General features: G+C 39.8%; 2 protein-coding genes across 2 annotated transcripts; one reads left to right on the top strand and one right to left on the bottom strand.

Annotated features, from left to right (window-relative positions):
• Positions 1–1,242: 1,242 nt before the first annotated feature.
• LOC104308314 (uncharacterized) lies at positions 1,243–11,196 on the top strand. The gene is made up of 19 exons (XM_054180167.1): positions 1,243–1,330; positions 1,924–2,051; positions 2,696–2,839; positions 3,487–3,570; positions 4,166–4,333; positions 4,402–4,498; positions 4,595–4,818; positions 5,740–5,893; positions 5,969–6,177; positions 6,260–6,377; positions 6,515–6,720; positions 7,203–7,320; positions 7,930–8,099; positions 8,796–8,869; positions 8,949–9,076; positions 9,881–10,070; positions 10,484–10,625; positions 10,886–10,982; positions 11,123–11,196. The coding sequence occupies exons 1-19, from the start codon at positions 1,243–1,245 to the stop codon at positions 11,194–11,196; spliced, it is 2,613 nt and encodes an 870-aa protein (XP_054036142.1).
• Positions 11,197–18,012: 6,816 nt separating this feature from the next.
• Positions 18,013–18,528, bottom strand: MSGN1 (mesogenin 1). The gene has a single exon (XM_009909463.2). It carries the CDS (start codon positions 18,526–18,528, stop codon positions 18,013–18,015), a length of 516 nt encoding a protein of 171 aa, XP_009907765.1.
• Between the last annotated feature and the right edge of the window lie 5,416 nt (positions 18,529–23,944).

The following is a 23,944-nucleotide window of genomic DNA, read 5'->3' as shown; positions in this document are numbered from 1 at the left end:
AGTTATTGTTATTGATCATGCAATGATCCTTTAAATACTATGCTTTGCCTGAGAAGAAATGGTTTTCTGAACCAAAATTGCTGTCTGCTTTAAAGTCATTAAAAAACAGAGCAGGTGACTGAACAGCAGATGCATAGACCTGTTTCTAGGTGCTATATAAGCATATTATCATTTAGCACAGATCACAGTTAAAAGATACTGGAAGAACTTTTATCCATCTTGAAGCAATTACATGGCTTCTGCACCAAATCAAGTTTGTAGCTTGGAATATGGGCCCAACAAGGTCAGGTTCAACAGCATCTGTATGATGCTCCCTAGTATGACCATCTCTGAGGTGGGAGTTGTATGCCTTGTTAATTTAAGGCTATAGCACTGAACTCCCTAGGAATCAAAATCCTCTCAGTGCTTGAAGTGCACCACTGCTATAAAAGGTATAGTTGACATTAGCTCACTGTGCCATAGAAACTTCTGTTTGAAGCAACAAATCCCAATTTTTTAGAAATGTATGCCAAACAGAATGTCTTCTATGGTCCTACATATAGAACCTCCTACTTGCCTTAAAGAGGCTTAGCTGCCATAGCTTGGTTTATGCTGTGATGATAGCTTGGGACTTGAGATTCCTCAAGCCATCCTCTTTGCCTCCTGTGTGTTCATTTCACAGCACAAGACAACTGGTTTCTGGGACTGGTGATTGAGCAGATTAAGAGGGTAGGCTGATGGGTAGCTGGTGTTGCTGTTCCTCACTCAAACAACTTGTGGCTTCTCTAGTGAATAGATGTGCATGGAGACTAGGTTTTGTGGTTTGCCTGTGGGGTTAGGTTGGTTGCATTTCTTTGTTTTAGGGGTTGCTTTTTATCTTTTCAGGAGGGTTCAAGGACTATCTTGTTCTGTTTTGTTCTATTTAAGGTGTTCAGAGTAGGGCAGCCAATTCAGTAATCTTTTGAACCTGTTCCAAAATCCTGTTTGCAGGTAGCATTGTCAGATGATAAGATGCAGTCATTACTGAAATACTAATTTTAGGGCTGACTTTTCTCCTGGAAGCATTACCTAATTTAAAAATAAATAAATAAAAATAAAGTAAAAAATTGTAGCATCTCTGTTCAGGAGGTGTTGTAATATGACTTGTCACTACACTGAGTTTATAAGTGGTTTAGAAGCAATCTTGGAAGTAACAGATTTCTGTTTGTATGTTACTCTTAATCCCCTTCTTACTAGCCTTTCAATATGTTAAACACAGGACCCATGAATTCAGAGTGCTTGGGGAACGTTTTGCGTATAACACTGAGTACAGAATACTTTGAAGACAAATACTTATCTTTTTCTGTTGTTGGTAAGTTGCTCTAGAAAAACTCGGAGAGGGAATTATACGTGCTGAAATGCTTAAAATTCTCTGAAGCCCTCCCGTGTTAGCATTCCCTGGATTATTCTAAAATCCTAGAGCTTAATGGATTGAACCTCACTGTAGCTACAGTCAAATGCTTCCTTTATTTTTGCATGAAGTCCTTTAGACTTGTTTTGTGATAACTTAGCCATGACTTCACTTGATATTGCTATCTTTGGATTGAAGTTGTACTTCCATGCCTAGAAACTGCCATGTACAATTCAATAACATTATCCTTCTGGTAAAAATATTCCCCAATAATCGCACATACTGTTTGGAAAATTCATGAGTTGAAGCTGGCACTACTTTACTGATTTTGTACTTGTGGCTTTCAGTCTTTTTTGCCTGCAGTTAAGGCACTTGGTGGTGGCGTATCAGAGTATAACTAAGGTTGGAAGAGACCCCATAAATACTGAATGAACTTTTAGAAGAGTTAGTTGGGCCCTCTCTGTGGGCTTAGCCAACAAGTGGTGTTGTAAAGCAGGAAGTTTGCAAAACTGGAGTCACACTCATTAATATAGCTGTTCACTAATTACCCATAGATCAGTCTGGCATAGCCTGGGAGCTGGATGAGGCCATGGCATCACAATGTGGCTATACAGTAACTTACAGCAACTGGAATAACATTGAGTTTCGTGCTTCTGCACTAAGCTGTCATTCTCACTTAGAGGTAAGTCTGTTATAGACATTTTGACTGTAGTGCTGTTTTATATGACCTTTATGCAATAGGTCACAAAACTATTGATAGGTGTTAACTGAGGTCACATCTAGAAAATCTATTAGCAGAAAACTATTTTGTTCTCCTCAAACATATTCACAGGTCAGAGACTACTCCATGGTGTTGATATTTCAATGGCCTACATATGAACACAAGAAGAAGCATAACACATATGCCTTTAAATGGCAACTGTTTTCTTTTGGCTAAGAATAGGAAATTCTGTCCGACAGTTGTATTGCATTCTGCTCTAATATTTAGTGTCAGAGATACGTAAGGGTAAAAGCTTAAAACCTTTGGCTACTTGTGTTAAGTGGTCACTGCTGCTGTGTCATAAAAAGACAAGATTTGCTGTGTCTTGGGGAGCTTTTTTGTCCAGTGTTCTTCCCAAATAATTTATGTTTCTGTGTACTTACACACCTATATGCATGTAACTCATGTAGTTAATCAAGTAGAAAGCAATAATGCTTCAGTACGGAATTGCTCTCCTGTGCAGAGGCTGGCACGTGGGTTCTGCAGTTTACTTAGTTCACAAGGATAGTTTGTGCCTAACTAGGTAAAATCATTCTAACCAGCAAATGTTCACTCTGTTCATGCAGAAAGATGTTTTCATAGTAACTGTACAAATCAAAGCATCTCCTACTCCTAATATGAAAAATGCTACAGTTCATCTGAAAAGTGCAAGTTGTTATTATGGTCCCTGGAGTCCAAGAGAGTTAGTATGTGAAAGTAACTACATGGAGGTAAGTACTGGAAGTATTTATGGTAAGGTAATTAATATAAGGAGGTAAGTACTGGAGGATGCTCTCTTTGGAGCTGATTCGATGCTAGGAATGTGTATTGGAAACAGATTTTTTGAAAGCCCCACTATGAACAATTTGCTAGTGAATGCACAGCATGCATCTTGAGTTTAGTGATGCATTAATATTGGGCTTATATAGCCTACCTGCCACCATTAATAACCAATAAAGCTGTGAGTATTCAAAATGTTAAGCTAATGGATTTAACTCAGTAAATATTGTCTCCACACATCTTATTGGATGTAACAGAAATGTATAGTTTCTGAAGGGAGTTTTCCTACTTAATTTGCTGGGGAGAAATGCAGAGAAGAGAAGAAAGAGACTGCTCTGGGAGGGGGGAACAACAAACTGTGGGAGTCAAGAATTAATTTCTGGCCCTAACTAGAAGTAGAAAAGGAGAGATAGATGGAAAATAAAAAGAAGCTGAAATCAGGAGGAATATAGATAATGCACTGCTCATGATGGCATCTTCTGCTGTAATTTAGTATTTGTCAGAAGGAAAACTCTCTATAGGAAAAGACTTGAAGAGTGTTCACGATAAGGAAATGAGTGCTACAAACAATCCTCTTATAGAGGCTTTTTGCCTTCAGGTTTCTGTCAGGAGGGAGGTTCCACAGATTGTGAAAGAATTCATTCAAGATGAACTTGCAGACTGGACTTCTGCATTTCCAGAGGTAAATCACAGAACTGCAGAGTGATAGGTGTTGGAAAGGACCTCTGAAGATCATCGAGTCCAACCCCTCTGCCAAGCAGGTTCATATAAATGAGGTTGCACAAGATGGCATCTAGATGGGTTTTGAATGACTACAGAAATGGTGACTCTTCCACCTTTGTGGGCAGCTGTTCTGGTCCTCTACCAGCCTCCAAGTAAAGAACTTCCTCCTTATGTGTAGATGGAACTATGTTCAAGTTTGTGCCTGTTGCCTCTCATCCCATCAGTGGGAAACACTGAAGAATGACTGGCCCCATCCTCCTGATACCCACACTTTAAATCTTTACAAGGATTGGAAAGATACCCCCCAGTCTTCTGTAGGCTAAAAAGCTTTAAGTCCCTCAGCCAACTACAGATTTTCTTCCTAGTAAAAGATAGTGCTACTTAGAATAGATAGTTTTCTGTATGTGTGGGTAGTGGAGAGCTGGAGAAGTATCCCACTAGCAGTACTTAAGGTAACAGAAATACTGTGCAGTTCAAGATAATAAATGTTTTAGAATAGTGAATCTGTTACTTGGAACAACATGTCTAAACTGTTCACTAATTCCTCTGGGCAGGCAAAAGCTGGAGAAGCCTCAATATGGCAAATAGTATTTCATCAGCCAGAAGAAAAAAAGGCTCTGCTTGTGAGTGATGCTTGGAGTGCAGGCTATGGACTCAACACCACAGACACCAGGGTTCTACTGCGAATACCATACACTGCTGCACAAATTCAGTTGGTTGAGGTTGGTATGCTCATTCTGCCCCAGCAAGATGCCAGGCTATGTAGGTCTAACTGGGTCTCTTCCTACAGGATCAAGGAATTACCTTTTTTGCAGTGAGATCAAGTACATTTTACAAACAGCTATGGATGATCCTGATGGTGGATACTGCTGTGGCATGCCCTGTAGGTGAGAAAAGCAACAGCTTACTCCAATGCTTAACTGCACAGTGACCAAATTACAACTAGAGTAATGAGCTGACAGCTGTTGTATCTTGTCCCCAAGATGGTGTAGACTACACTAATAAAACAATCATCTGGACTGTTCCAAAATATATTCAACTGCTCTCTGCTGGAGCAACTGGTTTTAAGGATGTCTTGGTTGAAGCTGGTGTGGATCTACGCAAACTCTCTGCCAAAGAACTGGCTTCCAGGAAATACGTGTTAGTAAATGATTTAAATGCAATTACAATGAAGATACCAATAGGTGCAGAAGGTGGCTACTACAAGGTTAGTGACTTGTTAGACTTATGCTTTTATTATGAGTAGGAATCATTCTTCATACTGTCTCATACTGGGATGATAGGGAAGAAAAGCTATATTAAAAATGTCAAAACACCTGACCAAAGATAGCTCTTGTAAGCACTGCTTTGTGAAGAACTTTTTTCATTACAAGCAGAGATGGATAGAATCCTGCGCAGAACTATCAATTTGTCTCCAGCCTGAGGTTAATATGGAGCTTTTGCCTCTTAGCTCTGATGTCCTACTCATTGGAGACAATACTAACTGGACTGTAAGCATGCAGTTGTTGTTTTACACAGACCATTTAAGAGCATGGGAACAACCCATTTGTCCACCAGATCATGTGGTACTGGGATGGGCTGAGACTGTATATTCAAATCTGGTTGCTTGGAGTGACCTGAATCCTGGGGGGCAAATGTTGTTACAAATGAACTTCAAAGGAAGGTGCAGGAGGAGTCCTTTTGCTGGTGAAATAGTCCCCTGCTGCTTTAAACTTGGGAATGAGGGACAGTTTTCCACAGTAAGCGCTCTGGGTATTCCGAGAGAATCTAAACTTGCAGGGATACAGCAAGGAGCGCTTAAGAGTTCATGATTCCTAAACTGAGAGAATTATCTGGCACTATAGCTCTAGATTATCTTGAGTTTATAGAATGATCTGGCTTGGAAGGGACCTTAAAGATCATCTCGTTCCACCCCCCCGCTCCCCCTGGCCATGAGTAAATTTATCTTCCCATAGACCAGGTTTCTCAAGGCCCCATTCAGCTGCGCCTTAAACTTCCAGGGATGGTTCATCCACAACTGATCTGGGAAACCTGTTCCAGACCCACACTGCCCTCACAGTGAAGAAGCTACAATACAACTTCAATGTTAAACTATGTTATGCTAAAGGTTGTTGATTTGAAATTCTAGACTTCTGTGAGCAGTGGACAGCATGGGGTAAAATACACCATCAACATGTTCTTAGAACATCAATGGGAAGATGACAAAGGGGGCCTAACCAAACATACCATCATCAAAGAAATAGAAACACCATTTGAACAAGTAGAACTTACTATAACCAACAGTAAGTAGCCTAATGTTGAATTTATTGGAGATTTTGGTATTGTTAAGAGCTTAATGTTATTGTGTTTCTTCTCAGACTCAAATCTGACTGCAAGGCTAATGAATGTGACAGTGGGAACATTCCTCCCAGATGTGGAGCTTGTGAACTTAACCATTGAGGAGGCAACTGTTGCTGTACCTGAAGCTGTTCAGCATGGATACCTAACAGATGAGATCAGACATCCTAATGGAACCAAAGCCTACATAATACAAGTCCCACTTGATTCAACAAGTGTTAAGAAAAAGGTGTGTACTAAGACACTGGAGCACATCATGCTATACAGGATATAACCTTGATAATTTTCATTTCTAACTATGCTTTTCTTAGTATATGGGAGCAAACAAGAGAGCACACATCCTGAATGTCACACTTGCGTTCATAATCCATCCAACAAGTGAGACCTTTGCAGTCCCAGTCATAATGGTGTCAGCTGTTGAAGATGCAGGTAAACTAGTGGAACTTGGGCAAAACACTACCAGCTTGGCTGTGAACTTAGCTGTTAACTGGGCTAACTTCAGCCAGTGATACTGTCAGTTCTAAACCAGCATTTAACATGCTGGCTGACTCTGGACTATATTACAGTACTACCCAGCGCAACAAGATTTTGTGATGGGAGGAACTTTCATCTCATTATTACCCACGGAAATGTGGAACAAAACTGGCAGCCTTTCATCTCAGACTGGCACCTGACCCCAGACACTGTGAAAAAGTACAACTACAGCCTGAGGGACAATGGCACACACTTGGCAATCTCCGTCCCTTTTCTTTCTTCCCATGTGAACTATGAGGTAAAGATGCCAGCGAGTAGCAATTAAAAGGCATGATCTAGCTGTGAAATATGAACATGTTACACTATGTCCTTTGAAGCTGAAATAAAATTTCAAAAGGCTTCAAAGGTTGTGGGGTTTTTTTGAGTTGTGGTGGGTTGGTTGGTTTGGTTTGGTGGGGGGTTTTTTTGTTGTTGTTTGGTTTTTTGCCCTTGGAAGAACACTTTCATTTCCCTTGGTTAATGTTAGAAGTAGGCATGGGGGGAAAGAAAAATTGTGTAGTATAAGGCTGAGCTACCCATAATGGTAACTGCACATGCAAAGGATTTTGTATTGCACTGTTTCAAAATTACTGGAAAAGCTCATTGTGTGAGCTTTTGATTTGACTTTGATCAAGCATCATTACATTTAGCTTGTGATAACCTGCCCCCTTAGTTTTTTAATGCTCCAGTTAAGCACTGTATCTTCATTCTCTTGTGTTAACCCGTGATTGTCATCTCTAGGCTTTTAATACCTCTGGAATAAAGGCTTCACTCCACTTAACCTTGAAGGATGGCATCATCTCTGCCAATAGGAGGGACTTCTCAGTTTCCTGCATATTTTCCCCTTCAGAGCTAATAGGTAATTACATGTTGGGGACTAGTTGTTAATGCTTCTTGAGTTGCGTAATTAAGTTGCACAAGCCTATGCAGTCTAAATTCCAGAAACATTTCATACTTGTTGATACTCTATTTGCCTGTTGGATTTCCTGCAAAGTAATATGCTACAAGTCAAATTAGATCAGAGTGACCATCCTGTCTAGTAGAGGAGTGGAGATTAAGGAGATGGGGAACTACTTCGCCTCACACCTTCAAAGTTATGAATATTTTTGAAAGGGGTTTTATGGTTGATGTTTGGGCTCGAATGTTGTTTGCATTTTCTTTGGCGGGGTGAGGGGAGGATCAGTGAGTGATTTAATCATTCTGAAAGCTACTCATCTGTATTGAATATGCTGAAGATCTTGGCTAGAAAAATCCTTCTGGAACAGGATGAGAGTTCCTAGGAGGATAAAGGAAAGTGAAATCACCAGCTTTGCTCCCCTGGCAGTTAGCTTCAGGAAATCAGGTGTTGGTACTGAAGAGAGTCTTACTCAAAACTTGGTTCTTGTCAGATGCCAAAAAACTTGCTATTGAATCCATGCAGAACCTCTTTGTTCTAGGTTACATAATAAAGTTGTACTTTTTCTTTCAGAGTGCATGCCCAATGGCACTGTGGTTATTACTGCGATAAAACTTGTAGGAGTTGCAGACCTGGACACCAGCCTGCTTGTCTTAAGGGACACACAGTGCAAACCCAGTTCAGTGACAGAGAAGACTGCAACCTTCAAGTTCAATGTGAACACTTGTGGAACGAGTAGAAAGGTAGAAGGCTTGGTCATATAAAGCTTTTTCTGCATTGGGGCAGGACTATTATATCTACAATCTTTTTCTGAGGATACAAAATTCAGCAAAGCAGAAGTTTGCACTTGTTAATAATGCTTTTTTTGAGGTGCTTTCTGAAACTAGCCTTCAGTTTGACACCTGAATTTGGTAATGGCCTTGAATGTGAGTTTATGCTGTTGAGGCACTGATGTCTTGCAGAATCTGGTTAACTGTTGCTAATGACTACCTGGCCCAAGACTAGGGTGGGTCCTGGTCCTGTTGTCTACACACTGCATAAACAGGAAACACACCAAATAATAAAGGGATCAGATGATACTCAAACTCAGATCAACACAAATGCAGCTTGTTTATGTGAGTGTTACATCTCATGCTATACACCAATTCTATCAACAGCTGATCTCTTTTTCTTAGGCCCAGTGCACTACCTTCCTGAGGTGTTCTGTCATATTGAAGGTATTGCTAGCCAATAAACTCTTTCTTCCTGGCTATGGCATAGCTGTTAGCTATCATCTGGTTTAGTTCAGTGGGCACAGGGCTCCTGGCCAGTGATTTCTGGTCATTCCTAAGTGTACTTTGTTCAGTGCAATCTGCCAGTTAATTGAAGGGGTGTGGATATTGTGTCAAAACCAAAGTAAGTTCTAACCTATCCTGTTTGCAATGATGTGTATCTTTTAGTTCAACAGCACAACTATGAAATATGAAAATGATGTACTCTATTTCAGACCTGGCACTGATATACCACTATACCAGTAAGTGTTATTGCCTAGAAAAACATTGTTCAAGGTATTTTGGTATCTGAAAAAACTAATGCTAAACTTTTTCCCTCAGACTGAGATTTGCATGCTGGTATGCAATCAAGCAAGCTGTTGATGTCAAATATGAATCTAAGAACCACCCACCACCCAATATTAAGCCAGGGTTTGGCTCTCTTGCTCTTTCAATGAAGCTTTTCAAAGGTAACATGATTAGACTCCATAGAGTCACTGAACTGTTGATGTTGGAAGGGATTTCTAAATGTCATCTTGTTCATCCACTTTCCTCAAGTAGGGCCATATAGAACAGGTTGCCTAGGACCATGCCTGGATAACTTTTAAGTATCTCCAAGGATGAAGTGGAAACCTACTTTAAGGCCTCTACTAGAAGTTATCCATTCTAGAATGCAACATAAATAGTCAAGTATCTGTAGATCAGATTTAGCATTATTGATGTGTGGCTTTCCTGCTTGGCCTAGGCATGCTGACGGTTTTGTGTGGTGTGAGTGATGCAAGCTTCTCTCTCCAATCAACCTCCAATGTGCTGCTAAGCAAAGTTAGCCCTGAAAAAAAACAAAAACCAAAAACTTGAACTTATGTCAGAGAGAAACTACATGCTGTACAATGTTAACTACACTAACAAAAAGGGATATCTGAAGCCTAAACCAAACCCTCACCCTGACTGCAGTGTCATGAATAAATTTTTCACATTTTGTTTTTGTCCCCCAGTACCTTTATAGAGACAATTCTGAATGAGTGTCTTACTCCAATGGTTTTTGTAGGAGGAGGAATGTCTTACTTTGGGGTTCTCAGAGCTAAGATCTTTGCTTTCATTGCCTATTCTTATTTTAATGCCATCCTATCCTCATTTTTCTACATTCATACATTCTCCTAGGTTTTAGTATTACTGTGCTAAAGTCAACAGTGGTGGAAAGAAGAGTGAAGCAGAAAGCTTGTGAATACTATCCCTGAAAAAAGGAAAACTCTAACAGCAACCCTCTTTTCTAGAGAAATCTTATGCAGAGCCCTACCAGGAATCAGAATACCCTGTGGTGAAATACCTGAAGGAAGCATTGTATTTTGAAGTTGAACTGCTTCAGCCTAAAGATATGAGACTGGAACTAAACCTGGTTGACTGCTGGGCTACCAACTCCCAAAGCCAGGACAGTCTTCCACAGTGGCACGTCATCCTAAACGGGTAAGGAGGGCTTCTCTCCTGTATTTAGTAACTGTTCACAACAAGGCCTGTTACACTTAGATAGGATGAAAGGTGAAGAGGACAGAAGTGAGACTGAATGCAGTGTTTTGTCTTGATGAGCTGCTGATGTGAGGGTGTGGAGCATTTATCAGTGTCAGCATGGTGACTGACTTCTGGAGGTAGTATGTCATGAGGGTGGCCAGAAGTGCTTCTAGCTAACAGCTTCCAGAGGGAAAGAAAAAGAAGCACTGCTGACTGTAGCCAAAGGCAGGCATAAGGAATGGGGGAAGCCCTCTACACCCCTATGGTGCGAGGGAAGTTTCTTTGTATTTTGCCTCCTTGCTTTGTTTAAAGATCCAGTTGAAGTGATCAAGGTTTAGATTCAATGTGTTTTCTTTCACTTTCTTGAAAAGATGTGAAAACAGCAAGGACTCCTATAGAACTGTCTTCCATGAAGTTAATTATAGCCACAGAGTAAAGTTTCCTCAGCACCTGAGGAGATTTGAAGTGAAAATGTTCACCTTCGTACAAGGCACAACTCTGTTACAAGAGCAGGTGAGATGTGTCTGTGGTCTTGCATGTGTTATTGGCAGCTGCAACATGTAAGCATAGAACAGTGCAGGCAGCAAATGCTCTGTAAGGTCTTACCTGCCCAGTGCTGCCTGGGGCTGTTATCCACCTCCTGGGAGGCATACCACAGAGTAGTAAATATAAAGACTCGGCTTAGTGTTCAGATCACCACAGGGGTCACTGTGTAGCAGATGTTTGCCAGATAAGTCTTGCCTATGCATAATATAAATACTCTTGTGTTGTAGCTGTATTTCCACTGCAGTGTGGTGATCTGCAGCACTGTGCAACAACCTTCAGGCTTTCTTTGTTCAAGGAAATGTAATCCTGGGAAACACAGATTTGGTAAGACAATGGGCACTTCTTAAGCCACTACTGACTCTTTGCTCAGCAATATGGCACATAGCCTCATGGGCTGTCAAAGGACAGGCTCCTAGTCCTAACATGTGCTACACAGGAAACTAAAAGCTGAAATGTCTCACTAGACCGCAGTGCAGAACCACACATACATGGTCAAGTGTCATCTGGAGGAGTGCTTCTTAAGAAGGAAAACTACTAACAGAGGTTAGTGTCAATCTTACATTACACTATTGAAATGCCAAGAACAGTGCTGTTGCAACATAGCAGACCTTTGCATGCTCTTTTCTACTTGTAGGTAAATACAGACTTTTGACAGAGGAAACAAGAACTATTTAGTTTTATGAAGCTGCAATTGGGTGGTCTAAGCAAGCACAGCCTGCCAAGACTTACAAGTGAATGAGCCTTGAAAGTATCTACTGGGAAATCTTATTGATAGCATCCACTATGAAAAGGGTCAGCTAACCATTATGGATCTTTCTTTGTCATTAAGTTAAAATTAGTATGTTCTGCTCTTATGTTCTTCTACAGTGTTGAATGGTCACGTGTGACTTGCATATGACCTAGCCTGCTAAGCTAATGTGAAATTTCTGCCTGGTCACTTTGTAGTTGGAAGTATCTGTTCTAGGGTAGAGGGAGAAAGGTGGCAACAGGTGTGAAGCCAACTGTAAATCACTTTGAGTTTTTGGTGGTTTTCTTTTTTTTTAGACCTTCAATTTGACAGATTGAGCAGCTTATCGTCAGTCAGAGCAATAGGTATTTTGAAGCAAGATGAGAACAAACCCACAGCAGCTATTCAGAGCAAAGTTGTGAACTGGATTTGGCAGGAGCATTGTGGCTCTGCAATGTCAAGCTGCCTTCCCCAGGTGGTGGGAAATAACTCACAGGTAGCATTGGTGACTGCTTAGCTGAGTAAGACATCAGTCTAAATGGATATCTTTTAGTGAAGGTTTGTAGTAGTGATGATAATGTATGGAATCTATTCACAAAGTGCTGAGGATTTGTCCTTGCTGAAGAGCATAATGCTTAGGAGCTCCTGTCAGATGACCTGTTTTGTTTGGATTTTTTGGTTTGTAGTGAGGTTTAGTTGGTTTGGTTTTGGGGGGTTGGTTTGTTTGTTTTTTAATGGGAGTTAAAATTCTTGGGTGTGTGAGGGTTTTCTTTCACCTGAACAGTGATGTAAAAACAGTTCAAATTCAATATTGTATTTTCCTGTTCTAAGGAAAGCTATTGTTTAAGATGAATTATTATCCCTTAGAGTTAAAGATACAGTAATGGATGTCTGCTTTTTAACTTTATATACCACAGGGAATTTTTGAAAGTGAACTTGAACAAGAAACTATTTTGTGAATCTACTTGCCCTTTGTGTGTGAAAAGTCAGTATCTAAAAGAATGGAGCCCTTTTGCTGCAGAGATTCCACTAAACAGCTTTTGCTGTAATTCCAAGCTCATGTTTGCTGTCTGTCTTTCATTGTCTGTAATTTCTGGGAAAATTTCCATGGGCTTCATGATGAGGCACATATGAAGTCCCTAGCTGATACTGTTTTCTGACAGAGAATGCTAATCCGCTAAAGGAATCTTATTTTCACAGAATTGTCAAGGTTGGAATGGACCTCAAGGATCATCTAGTTCCAACCCCCCTGCCACAGGCAGAGACACTTTCCACTAGATCAGGTTTTCTTGCTTTTTTAACTGTTGACAGAGATTTAGGAGACATTGAAAAACAAGATGATGCCCAGGTAAATGGTGGCTCTACTCCAGCTATTCAAAAAAAAAGCTCTGCTTAGTGCCATTTTGAAATATGAGAAGTGTGAATAGATAAGATGATCCTTTACCCTCTTGATATGGAGGAAAATTCAAGGAGATTCCCTGCCATGGTTGGACTAAGATTTATAGAAAGCTTCTTATCAGATTTTCCAATAGCATGTGAGACACAAACCATTAGAATATCAATAAAATCTTTTAGACATGACAGGAAAACTCTACAACTCAGAGGTGTCTGTTTATACTAAAATTCAGGAACTGCCTTCCTGGTTTTATATATATTTATAGATAGATATAAATCCTTTTCAAGTGTTGTATCAACACCTTTTTGCCTTTTAAGTGGATATTTTATGACCACATGCTTTTCTTCCTGGTATTTGGGATGTTATTTTTATATCCCTGTTAACACAAGTTGAAAACAGATCAATCTTCTTTGTTTATGCTTAATGCCTTCTGCAGTTTCAACAGGTGAATGATAAAAGCTTAAGGCAAAAGAGAAGTCTGAGATTTGTTCTTGATAGGAAAATACAAACAGTAACAGAGCATTATAGACAATTATTTCTATTCAATTAAATGGCATTAAGTCAATTCTGCAAGTGACCTCATTATACCTTGTCACTGACAGCAGTGCAGAGATCTCATTTTTACCATAGTCAATGACATATTTGCAATTTAAAAGTCTTTGTTTCTTTCATAATTTAAAGCATCAACAAACTACTATTAATACTGACCCAATTAATTTTCTCTCTTGGTATATTGTTTTTGTTTTAAATCTCAAACTCTTCAGTAAAAGAGTAGATGCTGCACACCTATATCTAGATGAAAACATATTCTGACAATGATTTAATTACTTCAGAAGCTTTGGTTCAAGTTTGGGCTTCTGCCACAAGTATGAATCTAACTAGTCAATTTCTGCTTTGGCTTGTGCATTCAAGTCTGGAAACACCTAAAAAGCATCTGCTAGATTTCCCAAATCCCAGACAAATGTGTGTTTAGCAAGAAATGCTTTAAAGCATGAGTTGACTCTGCCTTCTTAAAGTATTTGGTATAGTAAAAAGCAGAGCTAACCTAGGCGCATGCTGTTGCATAAAGTAACAAAAAGTCAGGGGCTTGATCAGGGAGAAGTTTTAGATGGATGTGTATTCTAGAGCTCATTAACACAAACTTCTTTACTGCATTGAACAGATGGGAGAACAGTTGTGAAAAGAAGTCCCAGCTCCCAATAATGTTTGTGGTTGTGTGGCAAATAAGTTGGAGAGTAAAACTCAGTCAGATGCTTGCACCTTAGCTGGAGTTGTATGTATATTGCTGTGGGGGTTTTTTTAGCTACTGCCATGCGAAGCTGGAGGGTTGCCTCCTTGCACCCCTTAGAAGAGGGGTTGTAGAGCTGGGATAGTTAGTGGATAAACAACTCTCCTGAGGAACTGGCTGAAGTCCTTTAACAGGAGGCTTTCTTTCCCCACAAGCACACCTATGTGCAGCCCAAATGTGTAACCATAAAACCTCTTGACACCTACATGGTGCTCCTTAGCATAGAATTTCAAAGCTCTGTGTGGGGGGGAGGGCAGCCCCAGGCTCCCCTCTGCTTTGTTAGGAGGTGGGGGTGAGCTCTACGATTAGAAGAGCTAGGGCTTGCCTGTGGAGTTTCTTCCATGTGTGAACTTCAACCACTGGCAAATATTCTCTCTGAGGTAATTAATCCTACTATCATGAGGGAATGTGGCCTCCTTGTCATCTTCAGGGTGTATATCTAGGTATTACTGCTGCTGCCAGGCACCACCTTGCACCATTTTTATAAGGTGGGCAGAGAAGCTGTCAGTCTCCTGAATTCAGGTGGAAAGTATGCCTTGGAGAGTGAAGCCATGCAAGTCTCCTCAAGCTAGGGTCAATCTCCTACCTACAAGGCTTCCTCCTTTCTGTTGTGCTAAATAAAGCAGCAGCATATACTTCCAGCTGCACCAGAACAGCCTCTGGGCTGAGGTACAAGAATAAAGCTAGATCCTCTTTTCATTCTGTTGATTGTGGGACCTCCTCTCTCCAGCAGCACCAGCTGCCTGGCTCTTGTCACCACAAAAGATAACTTTGTATAAAATCCATTATATGCAACTGCCTCCTCTGCCCTGCATTATTCTTCCCTAATAAAAGCATGAGGATGACTGTGAGGCAAAAGCCCCACTTCTTTTCCTGGCTTCTGAAACTTGCAGCACTTTCTGTGTGATCACACCTTCTATCCCATCAACAATTCACCTAGAGCAGAGGTAAGAGTGCAGTTTTGAATGTGAAGATCTGCTCAGGACAATAGCTGATCATGTCCAGCTGTCTCACGTATAATTTGATATCAGTCACTTTTTTCCCATCACATGCAGGTGGAAAGAGGTACCCTGAAACTGGATTAAACAAATTAAACAGCGCAAGAGTGTAGTGCAGTACAGCACAGGGAGTTATTTAAGGCAGGCAGTTACCTAAGCTAGGTTTAGAAGCAGCTGCATTGTGGTGGGGCTCAAAGTGTTTAAAGATACATCATTGGCCACTGGAATTCTGAGGCTAGGGAGTAAGTAGAGACAGTCTTGTTCACTGGCACCAGCAATAAAGTGTACTTCCACAACCTGAAGCCTTGCTCTTGTCATTACATAGAGCTGTTGCTCCACCTTGGACTTGGAGGGAGACAGAAACTCTGCAGGCACGTATGAAGCTATTGCCTAGAACATTCAAGACCTTCACCTGACACTCTCTGGGATGGTGGGAAATGCTGACCCTGAATCAGTTCTCAACTCTTCAGGGCACATCCTACTGAGATGCCTCCATTACTTATCTTTGTCTATGAGCAACAACTTTCTGAAGCCATTAGCTGTCAGAGCCTTCATTCACAGATGGGTAAACTGAGGCAGCAGTGCTGAATGACCAACCAAGGTCATAGATAAACCAGTAGCAGAAGTGGATCCGTCTAAGTCCTTGTTCCTCTGCTTTAACCATGACCTTGTATACTTACCAAACTAAATAGTGTAGTCATTACCTGTGGTTTCAGAGGTGGAAGATTTAAAGAACAAGGTTAATAGTCTTCTCAAGCATAAACAGTATTACCCAACCACTACACATGTGAATGATGATGATATTCAACTACCAGCACAGACTGACAGGGCTATCATCCTCTACATCTGCTGGTAGCTTACCTTTACAACTGTCAGTGACAATGACTCTCAGAAAAGATCTTGTTATGGTTCTATGCAAGATTATTTGGGGCATGTGAAATTTCCCTCCCTTGCCAAATACTGTCTACACTGACCTTGTCTGTGTGGCTTTTCATCTGCACAAATCTGAATCAGCTGCACAGGCTTATGCTGAGGAATGCTATGCTGACATTAGTGCTGCTCTCTCATATATGCTTTTTTTTTTTCTGCTGTGACAATTTTATAGGGATTTATTTTTTTTTCCTACTTATTCTTGCTGAAGCTCTAAAGCTTGTGAGCAATTTAACATGGGTAAAAATCAAACACAAACATGTGGGATATGCTTAAATGTGGTTACATCTTGAGGGACGTTGCTACCTGCATAAGGTTGAATGTTGCTGACTTTGTGAAACACCAATAACCACACTGATTGCACCGGTAAACATGTACCATGTGTGAAGAGCACTGAGTCAGCTTAGATTGTACAAAGACAATTGTATTTCCTTCCAAACAATCAGAAATGGAGAAAAAGAAGGGCAAAGGGAAAAAATCAATCAAACAAAAAATAAATCAAACTACTTTTTTAGCTTTTCTAAAATAGGTGATCTTTTACAGGATCTTTCCACAAACTTAGATCAACTGCTCCACACAGGCATGCTGATATATCCATCCTGGTGAGACAAGCCTGTTACCTCCTGGCTGTTGCTCTGTCTCTGCCTTACATAAGGAAAAGGTTAATCTCACTTAATCAGCTCTGTGCAACTCAGCCCAGGGTTTTGTTCCCCTCTGTGTACAGCCAAGCCTTCTCAATCAGTCTTCAGTGAGATTTTACAAAGCAGCCCATATATTTTGGTAATATGGTGAGGCCCATGTAATACCTGTCAGAAGAAATTCAAGGAAATTAAAGATGAAGACTACATCCTCCTTCTTTGTTTTTGTTGAATTTGGGGTTGATGTGTGTGGGTTTTTTTTTGTTTGGGTTTTTTTCTTAAGGGTTTCATATGTGTATTTTACAGGACTGTTAGTACCTGTAAGAAAAGAGTGGTCTTTCATCTTTTAATAAGATATTACAGTTACAAGAGCCCTCCTAGGTTTCACTACACTTTGAGGATAAAACTTTGCATCATTATGATACATTAATTGATTTATTTCATGTCAGAGAGAAGGAAGACAGTTCAGCCTAATCATATTTGTTATAGCAATTGTTGTTAAAATGTCTTCCACCATTTATCAGGTATTGAAGCAAGGGAGTTCTATATATTAGCTACTGAAGCGGCATCTGTTTCTGTATATATTAATAAAGAAGATAGGATTTAACAGCAATTTATCTATACAAAATGTCAGTTTGCTTATATTTCATTTCTAATATTTAGTGATCATTGCTAGACTTTACATACTTATTAGTCAGATATATAATACAAGATACAGACTATGACACTGGTATTTATTTGTTTACAAGCAAAGATGTTCTCACTTATTACTTAGCTTCTTGATTTTTAGGTACAGTGGAAACATGGATAAATAGACAATACTTGAACTAAATATACATGTATGTTCTTCACCATTCTAGTGTTAAAGTGCCTACAAATCAATACACTCAGTATTCTTACAGTGTTGTTGTCATTTTCCTTCCAAAATTTCGCCTTAAAAACCTATGGATTGACCATTGTCCTTATTAAACAGAAGATCAGTCAGAAGAGTGATACATAAATCTGAGGATGATCAGATAGCCTCTTTTTTTTTAACTTTTGTATCACACTAGTTTTAATGTTTCTCAGAAGATTATTATTTAAAACAAACAACCACCGACAAAACCAACAACCAACCAAAAACACAAACCCAAAACAAAAAAGCATTTAAAAACTGAAAAGCAAGATTCTGTCTTGGCAACCTTCAGCTCAGCTTGTTTAGGCAACCCTACATCACCTTCCAACATCATGTCCTCTGTATAACGGTGACCCTTGCTCTCCTCCCCTTGCTGTGTCCTTCACTCACATCCCACACCATCATACGTTGAGGAAGAAATTTTGCTGATTTTTCATTTGTAAAGACCCTGAGGGTGCCATGCCAGGTGCTCCAGGTGAGGTCTATGCCCGCTTGATGCTGTTGAGGAGCTCAGTCAGTTCACTGATGTACTTGATGGTGTACTTCAGGGTTTGTATTTTGGTGAGAGGCTGTCCCCTCTGGCTGTAGATCGGGGGCAGGTAGTTGCGTAGCGTGTGGAGCGCGTCAGCTAGGGTCCTCATCCGCAGCTTCTCCCTCTCGCTGGCCTTCCTCCTGCGTTGAGCAGACATCCGCACCTTGGTGCCCTTGGGCAGCCGAGCTTGCCCGGGGCTGGGCAGGTAGGCAGGGGGGAAGTCCACCAGGCCATAGCCCACCAGGCTGCTGCTGCTACTGCCGTAGGGGGCCTCTGCTGCTACCGGGCAAGGGGATGATGAGTAGGATTCAAAGGAGGGCGTTGGGGATAAGCTGTGTGGAGATGAGACAGGGTGAAGCTCAAAAGCTCCTGCAGCGGTTTTCCAGTCCCAGGATGATAAGCAGATGGGGTGCTCTGAACCCAAAGTATCTTCCATGTTTATCAGTGTGTCATGTAGTTTCTCCATGCTGGAGGAGCGCTCAGGAGCAGCAACGTCCTCTGCCTGCCAGCAAAGGCTGGAACTGCCGACTGCTGGGACCTTTTTATGATGGAGAGAGGAAAGTGACAGAGTGGGAACGTGGGTTTGGTGAGAGGAGTTCAAAGGAGCGCCACAAGTGCTAAGATGGAAAATGAACTCCTGATGTGCTAGTTTCTTCTCAATGATAATTATCAACCTTCAGCTAAAAAGTCTTTAAGCTAACAGGCAACAGTGAGAAAGGAGGAAAAAAAGATTATCTTCTTGCAACTAAACCAATTAAGGCTGTGCATCTACATGTAACATTGTGCTGGGGGGATAAGTGTCGAGAGAGGAAAAAGAAGATTCACAGTTTTGCAAAACAATTTACAGATGTAGGATTTAAAGAGAATGATCACTAAAACAAATGCTGAATTTAAGCTCCCAAACTCTGATTTCTATGTAACTGTATGAAGGCAATGGATCTACAGCAGTGATGATCTGACCCTTGCTGACTGCGGCTGATGTAGTCTCTCATTATCTGCATCTTAGTTGTGAAAGCCAAAGATAGTTTTTTAGGAGTTGTGTGTTTTAGGGCTCTGTGGATTTCTCTTCCCAGTAAATTATAACTTCTCTTGAGTGACTTTGGTTTTCAATAATAGAAAGGAGGGGAAAACAGCAATGAATTCCCTGCAATTTATAGATTCATTTGGTATTTTAAATCATGCCTGGGAAATCAAGAAGGAAGTCCTATAATACTAAACAAAGTCCTATAAAAAAAAAAAAAAAAAAAAGGAAAGAAAAGAAAAAGAAAGAAGGAGAAAAGTGTGTATTACAAGAAAAACAACTGTAGGATATAAAATAAGCTGTATATAACCTTAGGGCTCAGACAAACATTTAACATATACATTTATTTCAGAGTAATATACAGATTAGATGTGTGTAAAAGAAGGCTAGAAGCTACTTCTGTAAAATTGTCTGCCTCTAGGAATCCAGTCTTCTGCCTAAAAAAAACAACCTTTCCCATCCCTGACTCAATGCAACAATGAAGTAATTTGTTAAGCAGTTCAGATGAAAATGCGCATCCTATAAATGAATGGCATTATTAATGACCACTGTTCATCCCTAGGCTTCAGAACTGCTTATAGTGATAATTAATGATCTCTAGAGAAATGCATATGCAGAGGCAAGGATTAAGTTGCCCAAATGATTCTATGAATTCGTTAGGAGAGTCAGGAAAACTGCCCAAACTACTGAGCTCTGGCAGCTCTACTAAGCAGATCTGCTAAGGAGCTCAACTGTCATCTATGACTTTGTATCAGTCTATAGTAAACCCAAAGCATGATATACAATTAAAAGGTGATAAGGTGGAACAAAAAGAAAAGCAGGATTTATTTTAAAGATTCCTTATGTACAGTGATTTCTGTGTGCACCATAATTCAGACTGAAAAAAAAAAAAAAAAGAAGAGGAATGCCTCTGAATGGCACCTAGCCAAAGCAAGCTGAGGCTTTCTGAAATACACCATTTCCTTCAGATTGTGAAATCCTCACTACAATCACTCAGAAACAAACAAACAAACAAAAAACAATCCAGTACTCACTGTAGTCTTTAGGTAGCCTTTTGTGAATTTTTGTGAATTTGGAATCAAAATGTTGGGAAGTAGCCAGTGAGAGATTTACTGATTTTATGCTGGGATTAAAAAAAAAAATTAAAAAAAAAAAAAATAAATAAAAAAAAAAGACACAAAAAGTGAAAGATTTTTGCATTTTAAGTCAGGCTAACAGCTTGAGCATGGTGGCATCTCCTCCATGCAGAAACTTGAGGCACAGCTCCCCACAGTCAGGATTGCTTTGGGTTTTATGGTCACCAGGTTTTATTCTGAGCTCTTCTTTACTCCTTCCTTAAAGAAAAGGTGCTGAAACATTCCTCAGAAATACAAATGTGTACTTAAAATTAAAACAACAGTATTTTCTGTGTCTTTAGTTTACTAAATGAGCTTCATTAAACACAAGACAAAGGTCATAAGGCCACAAGTTAGACAGAAGGTCTAATTTAGCATAAATGTCCCATTAAATTTTTTTGTCCCATTTAAAATCTCTGTCCCATTCATTTTCTCTTTTCCTCCTCAGATTTCTGGTTATAGTACCTTTTCCATTAAACACATTCTCTGCTTTTATTTAGACAATTTTGTTAGACAATTAGAAGTCTACAGCTAGACAAAAATCAGGAAAGAGGTGGAAGAGGAAGGAATTCTGTCAGGATGTGCCAGGAGAAAGGAGCTTGCAAATACTTGTGTGTGTGTGACTATACAAATATATTAAATATATACATTAAGCATATATGTGTGTGTGTGTGTATATAATATACATATATAACTGTTCTGCTCAAAAGTTTTAGTTTTGGACCAGATATTGATTCAGTACAGTCAAATATTAATCAATTACAGTCAGATTTATAAGTAAAAATTTCACCAAGTCACTTGTTTGCTGACTATAAACAATGTATGTTGCAATTTAATTTATACCCCTAATCTATAGGTTGCCATTTACTTTATAGCCCTAATTTACAGGTAAATCATAGAAAGCACTGTTAAGACACCAAGGGGAAAAAGATTTTGTGCATGTCCAAGATGTCACTGCTATAAATGATGAGAGATTTAATCTCTGCATTCTTACATAGAGGGATTTCAATGAGATTAGGCAAGGAAGAGAAAGCAAACTATAGCAATACCTATATCTTTTTTTATATCTTATGGGTAAATATTTAGAGCAACCAAGGCAGGATATTATTGTATGTGGACAACTGCTCTGATTGCATGAAAAATCACTGCATTTTATAAGCTTATGCTCTTGTTACATGGGTAAGAAAAATGATAGCCTTTTCTATATTAATAGATAATATGGGACTAGTGCTCATACTTGATCTGTTTTATTACCATCATGCTCCCCGCTGCTATTTTATCTTGGACCCATCTAGTTAAGTACCAAACATCTGACTATGTTTCAGGGGATGCCACTGAGAGCACAGGGGTGAGCAAAAGGTTACCTATACCAAAGCAAGCTTTGCCATAACACATCTTCAGAGCCAAAGAAGGGGCTGTGGCCCTGTTTGTTCTACTGACACAGAAACAGAAAAAGGTTCAGATCTGAAAAATGGCCACCCATTTTTATGCATAGGCCTCAGCTTCCCCAGATGTATTCATATGAAGTGTACCTCTCCTTTTGGCCAAACTAGGAAGCTGCATAACATTTGTTTCCAAAATCCTTGAATGATCCATAACCTGTGTAAGTCAGTAGAATCTCATGGTACGTAGCACTTCTTGGCTGAGTCAGTTGTGGGTAGCAGTGCTACATTTCCACCCACAAGTATGAGAATCCTTCATTAGGAAGTTATAAATTAGAGACACTTATAATAGGCTAAAACTAATGGAAATGGTAGAACAGTTCATAGGGTTGTTTTATAACAGGGTGTTAAACATATCATAAAGAGGAAGGCAAGGCTACAGGCCTCGTATCAGGTTTGTTTTTCTGTACCCTATGACTATTTGATGCTCTCTTGCTAAAGAGATAAGAAAGTGTAGTATTTCAGGTGGATCCTGATTAGAAAGTAAATCCATGCCAAAAAAAGAAAAAGAAAAAGAAAAAGGTATTTGCAATCTTTATTTTATTCTACCTCTTACAAATTTTAGGAATTCCCTTTTTGTCTGCCAGTAAGTAATGTCAAAACACTGAAGGGTGGTGAGGTATGAGGCTAACACTGGTGAAATATGAACTGACACTTAAAAAATTATGAGGCATTTTCTGCCTGCCTGATAGTTTTGATTTTCATTTCAGTGATTTATTCTACAATAAAAAGGCTAACATCTCAATCTTCATCTCCTTTAAAATGAAGGATTCTCTATTCATATTTCTGAATTCATTACAGAGGGGAGGAAATGCAAGAATGAGTGAAAGGAGCAAAAATATTTATTTCTGTTTAAAAAAAACCAACAAACATATGTAGACTAGAAAATGTTTAGAGCTTCTCTGTGTATGTGTTTCAGGTTTTAAATTTAAAATAAATTGTCCAGAGAATCATCCACAGTCATCCACAAGAATGAAGTTTTTTGTGTACAGTTATTTAAGACCTTATAATTATGACTAGATTATATTTTCAGCAAGTTATCAATTGGAAGGAGAAACAGACAATAAGTAAAAAATCATGTCAGATGGGAAGAATGCAGGCTGAAACAGAGTAGACATGACTAGATGAGTTTCAACAACACTGATCCCATAACAGTCAACCTCCCTTACAATCAGGACAGGAGTCTAGTCTTACTTTCTTGACAAGAAGCAGATCATACCATTATCCTTGTAGAGCACTTAGGTGATAATGCCTCATTTTGCAGTTTGCACCATGAAAAAATACCAATCTCCCAACAACTTTTAAAAGCACTTCATCTCTTCTTTAACAAGAGGTTTCCTGAGTATTAGGTGGAGAGGTGACTGTTGCCATCCTGCTTTACAGAGACATGGAGGGTGACTGACTCATATAAAAAGTGGAGTGAGCAGCTGCAGGTCTCAGTAACTGCAGCAGACGCAGCAGGTGTTCAACACTATTTTTCAGAAGTGTTGAACGCCTTGGTTTACACCCAAACTGGCAATAAAGGAAGGAAAGGATCCACCACATTTGTTATCCAGAGTCACATTAGCCAGTAGACATTGCTTCTGTCCTTTCTCTCAGTTTGTACAGTTTTGTTTTGTGTTTTTTTTAAATTGGTTGGCTTCACTGCTCTTTTTCTACTTGTGGCAGCAGGTTTAATCTGAGTGCAGTCCCAAACCCGTGGCTGGCATAACAGAGAACATTGCTATTTGTTTGTTGTAAAACTAGAATTAGGTTAGTTCTAGTGCTGTTAAAAAAATCCTGACTTAAACATCTAAAACCTTCAATATCGTCAAGGGTGCAACTCCAAGATGTGAAACTAAGAGCCCGTTCATGGAGTGGAAACAGTCAAGTACCACTGATTTCACTGGGGCTTTGCAAAGTAACAAGTATCTCTCTGCCATTGCCTTGTTGGGATCAGTACCTATCTATTTGCTTTATGTTCTAAAATGTAAGTATTTGATCCTCCAAATAGTGGCAGTCTCCATCAAGTGTCACGTGACATCAGCTCTGCAATTCATTCGAAACATCTGATCTCCAAGCAACTGGCTTCCCAGATGAAAAGGCCTATGTGTGGAATTTACACCTACCCACCTTTTAAGTAGGGAGTTTATTACCTAGTGGTTTTCAGCTGATATTTAGGAATGCCTTTTTAATACCCCTGTTAACAGAAGTTGAAAGGAGATTCTGCTATGTGGTTGGTCTTTAATGTCTACTGGCTACTTCAGCCAGAAGGAAAGGGCAAATCTGGGGATGGAATGGGAGCCTAACAAGGTTTATTTTGCT

This window comes from Dryobates pubescens, chromosome 3 (assembly GCF_014839835.1).
Source record: "Dryobates pubescens isolate bDryPub1 chromosome 3, bDryPub1.pri, whole genome shotgun sequence".
Lineage (NCBI taxonomy): Eukaryota > Metazoa > Chordata > Aves > Piciformes > Picidae > Dryobates > Dryobates pubescens.
The sequence above is the reverse complement of the archived record's forward strand: the minus strand, read 5'-3'. Positions and strand labels throughout refer to the sequence as shown.

Bases quoted from the DNA above. Each gene is read 5' to 3' on its own strand.
- LOC104308314 (XM_054180167.1), top strand. From the start codon at position 1,243: ATGAATTCAGAGTGCTTGGGGAACGTTTTGCGTATAACACTGAGTACA. The intron at 6,178-6,259 runs GTGTGTACTAAG...TGCTTTTCTTAG, and splicing joins CAACAAGTGTTAAGAAAAAG to TATATGGGAGCAAACAAGAG. The intron at 7,321-7,929 runs GTAATTACATGT...TTTTTCTTTCAG, and splicing joins TTCCCCTTCAGAGCTAATAG to AGTGCATGCCCAATGGCACT.
- MSGN1 (XM_009909463.2), bottom strand. From the start codon at position 18,528: ATGGAGAAACTACATGACACACTGATAAACATGGAAGATACTTTGGGT.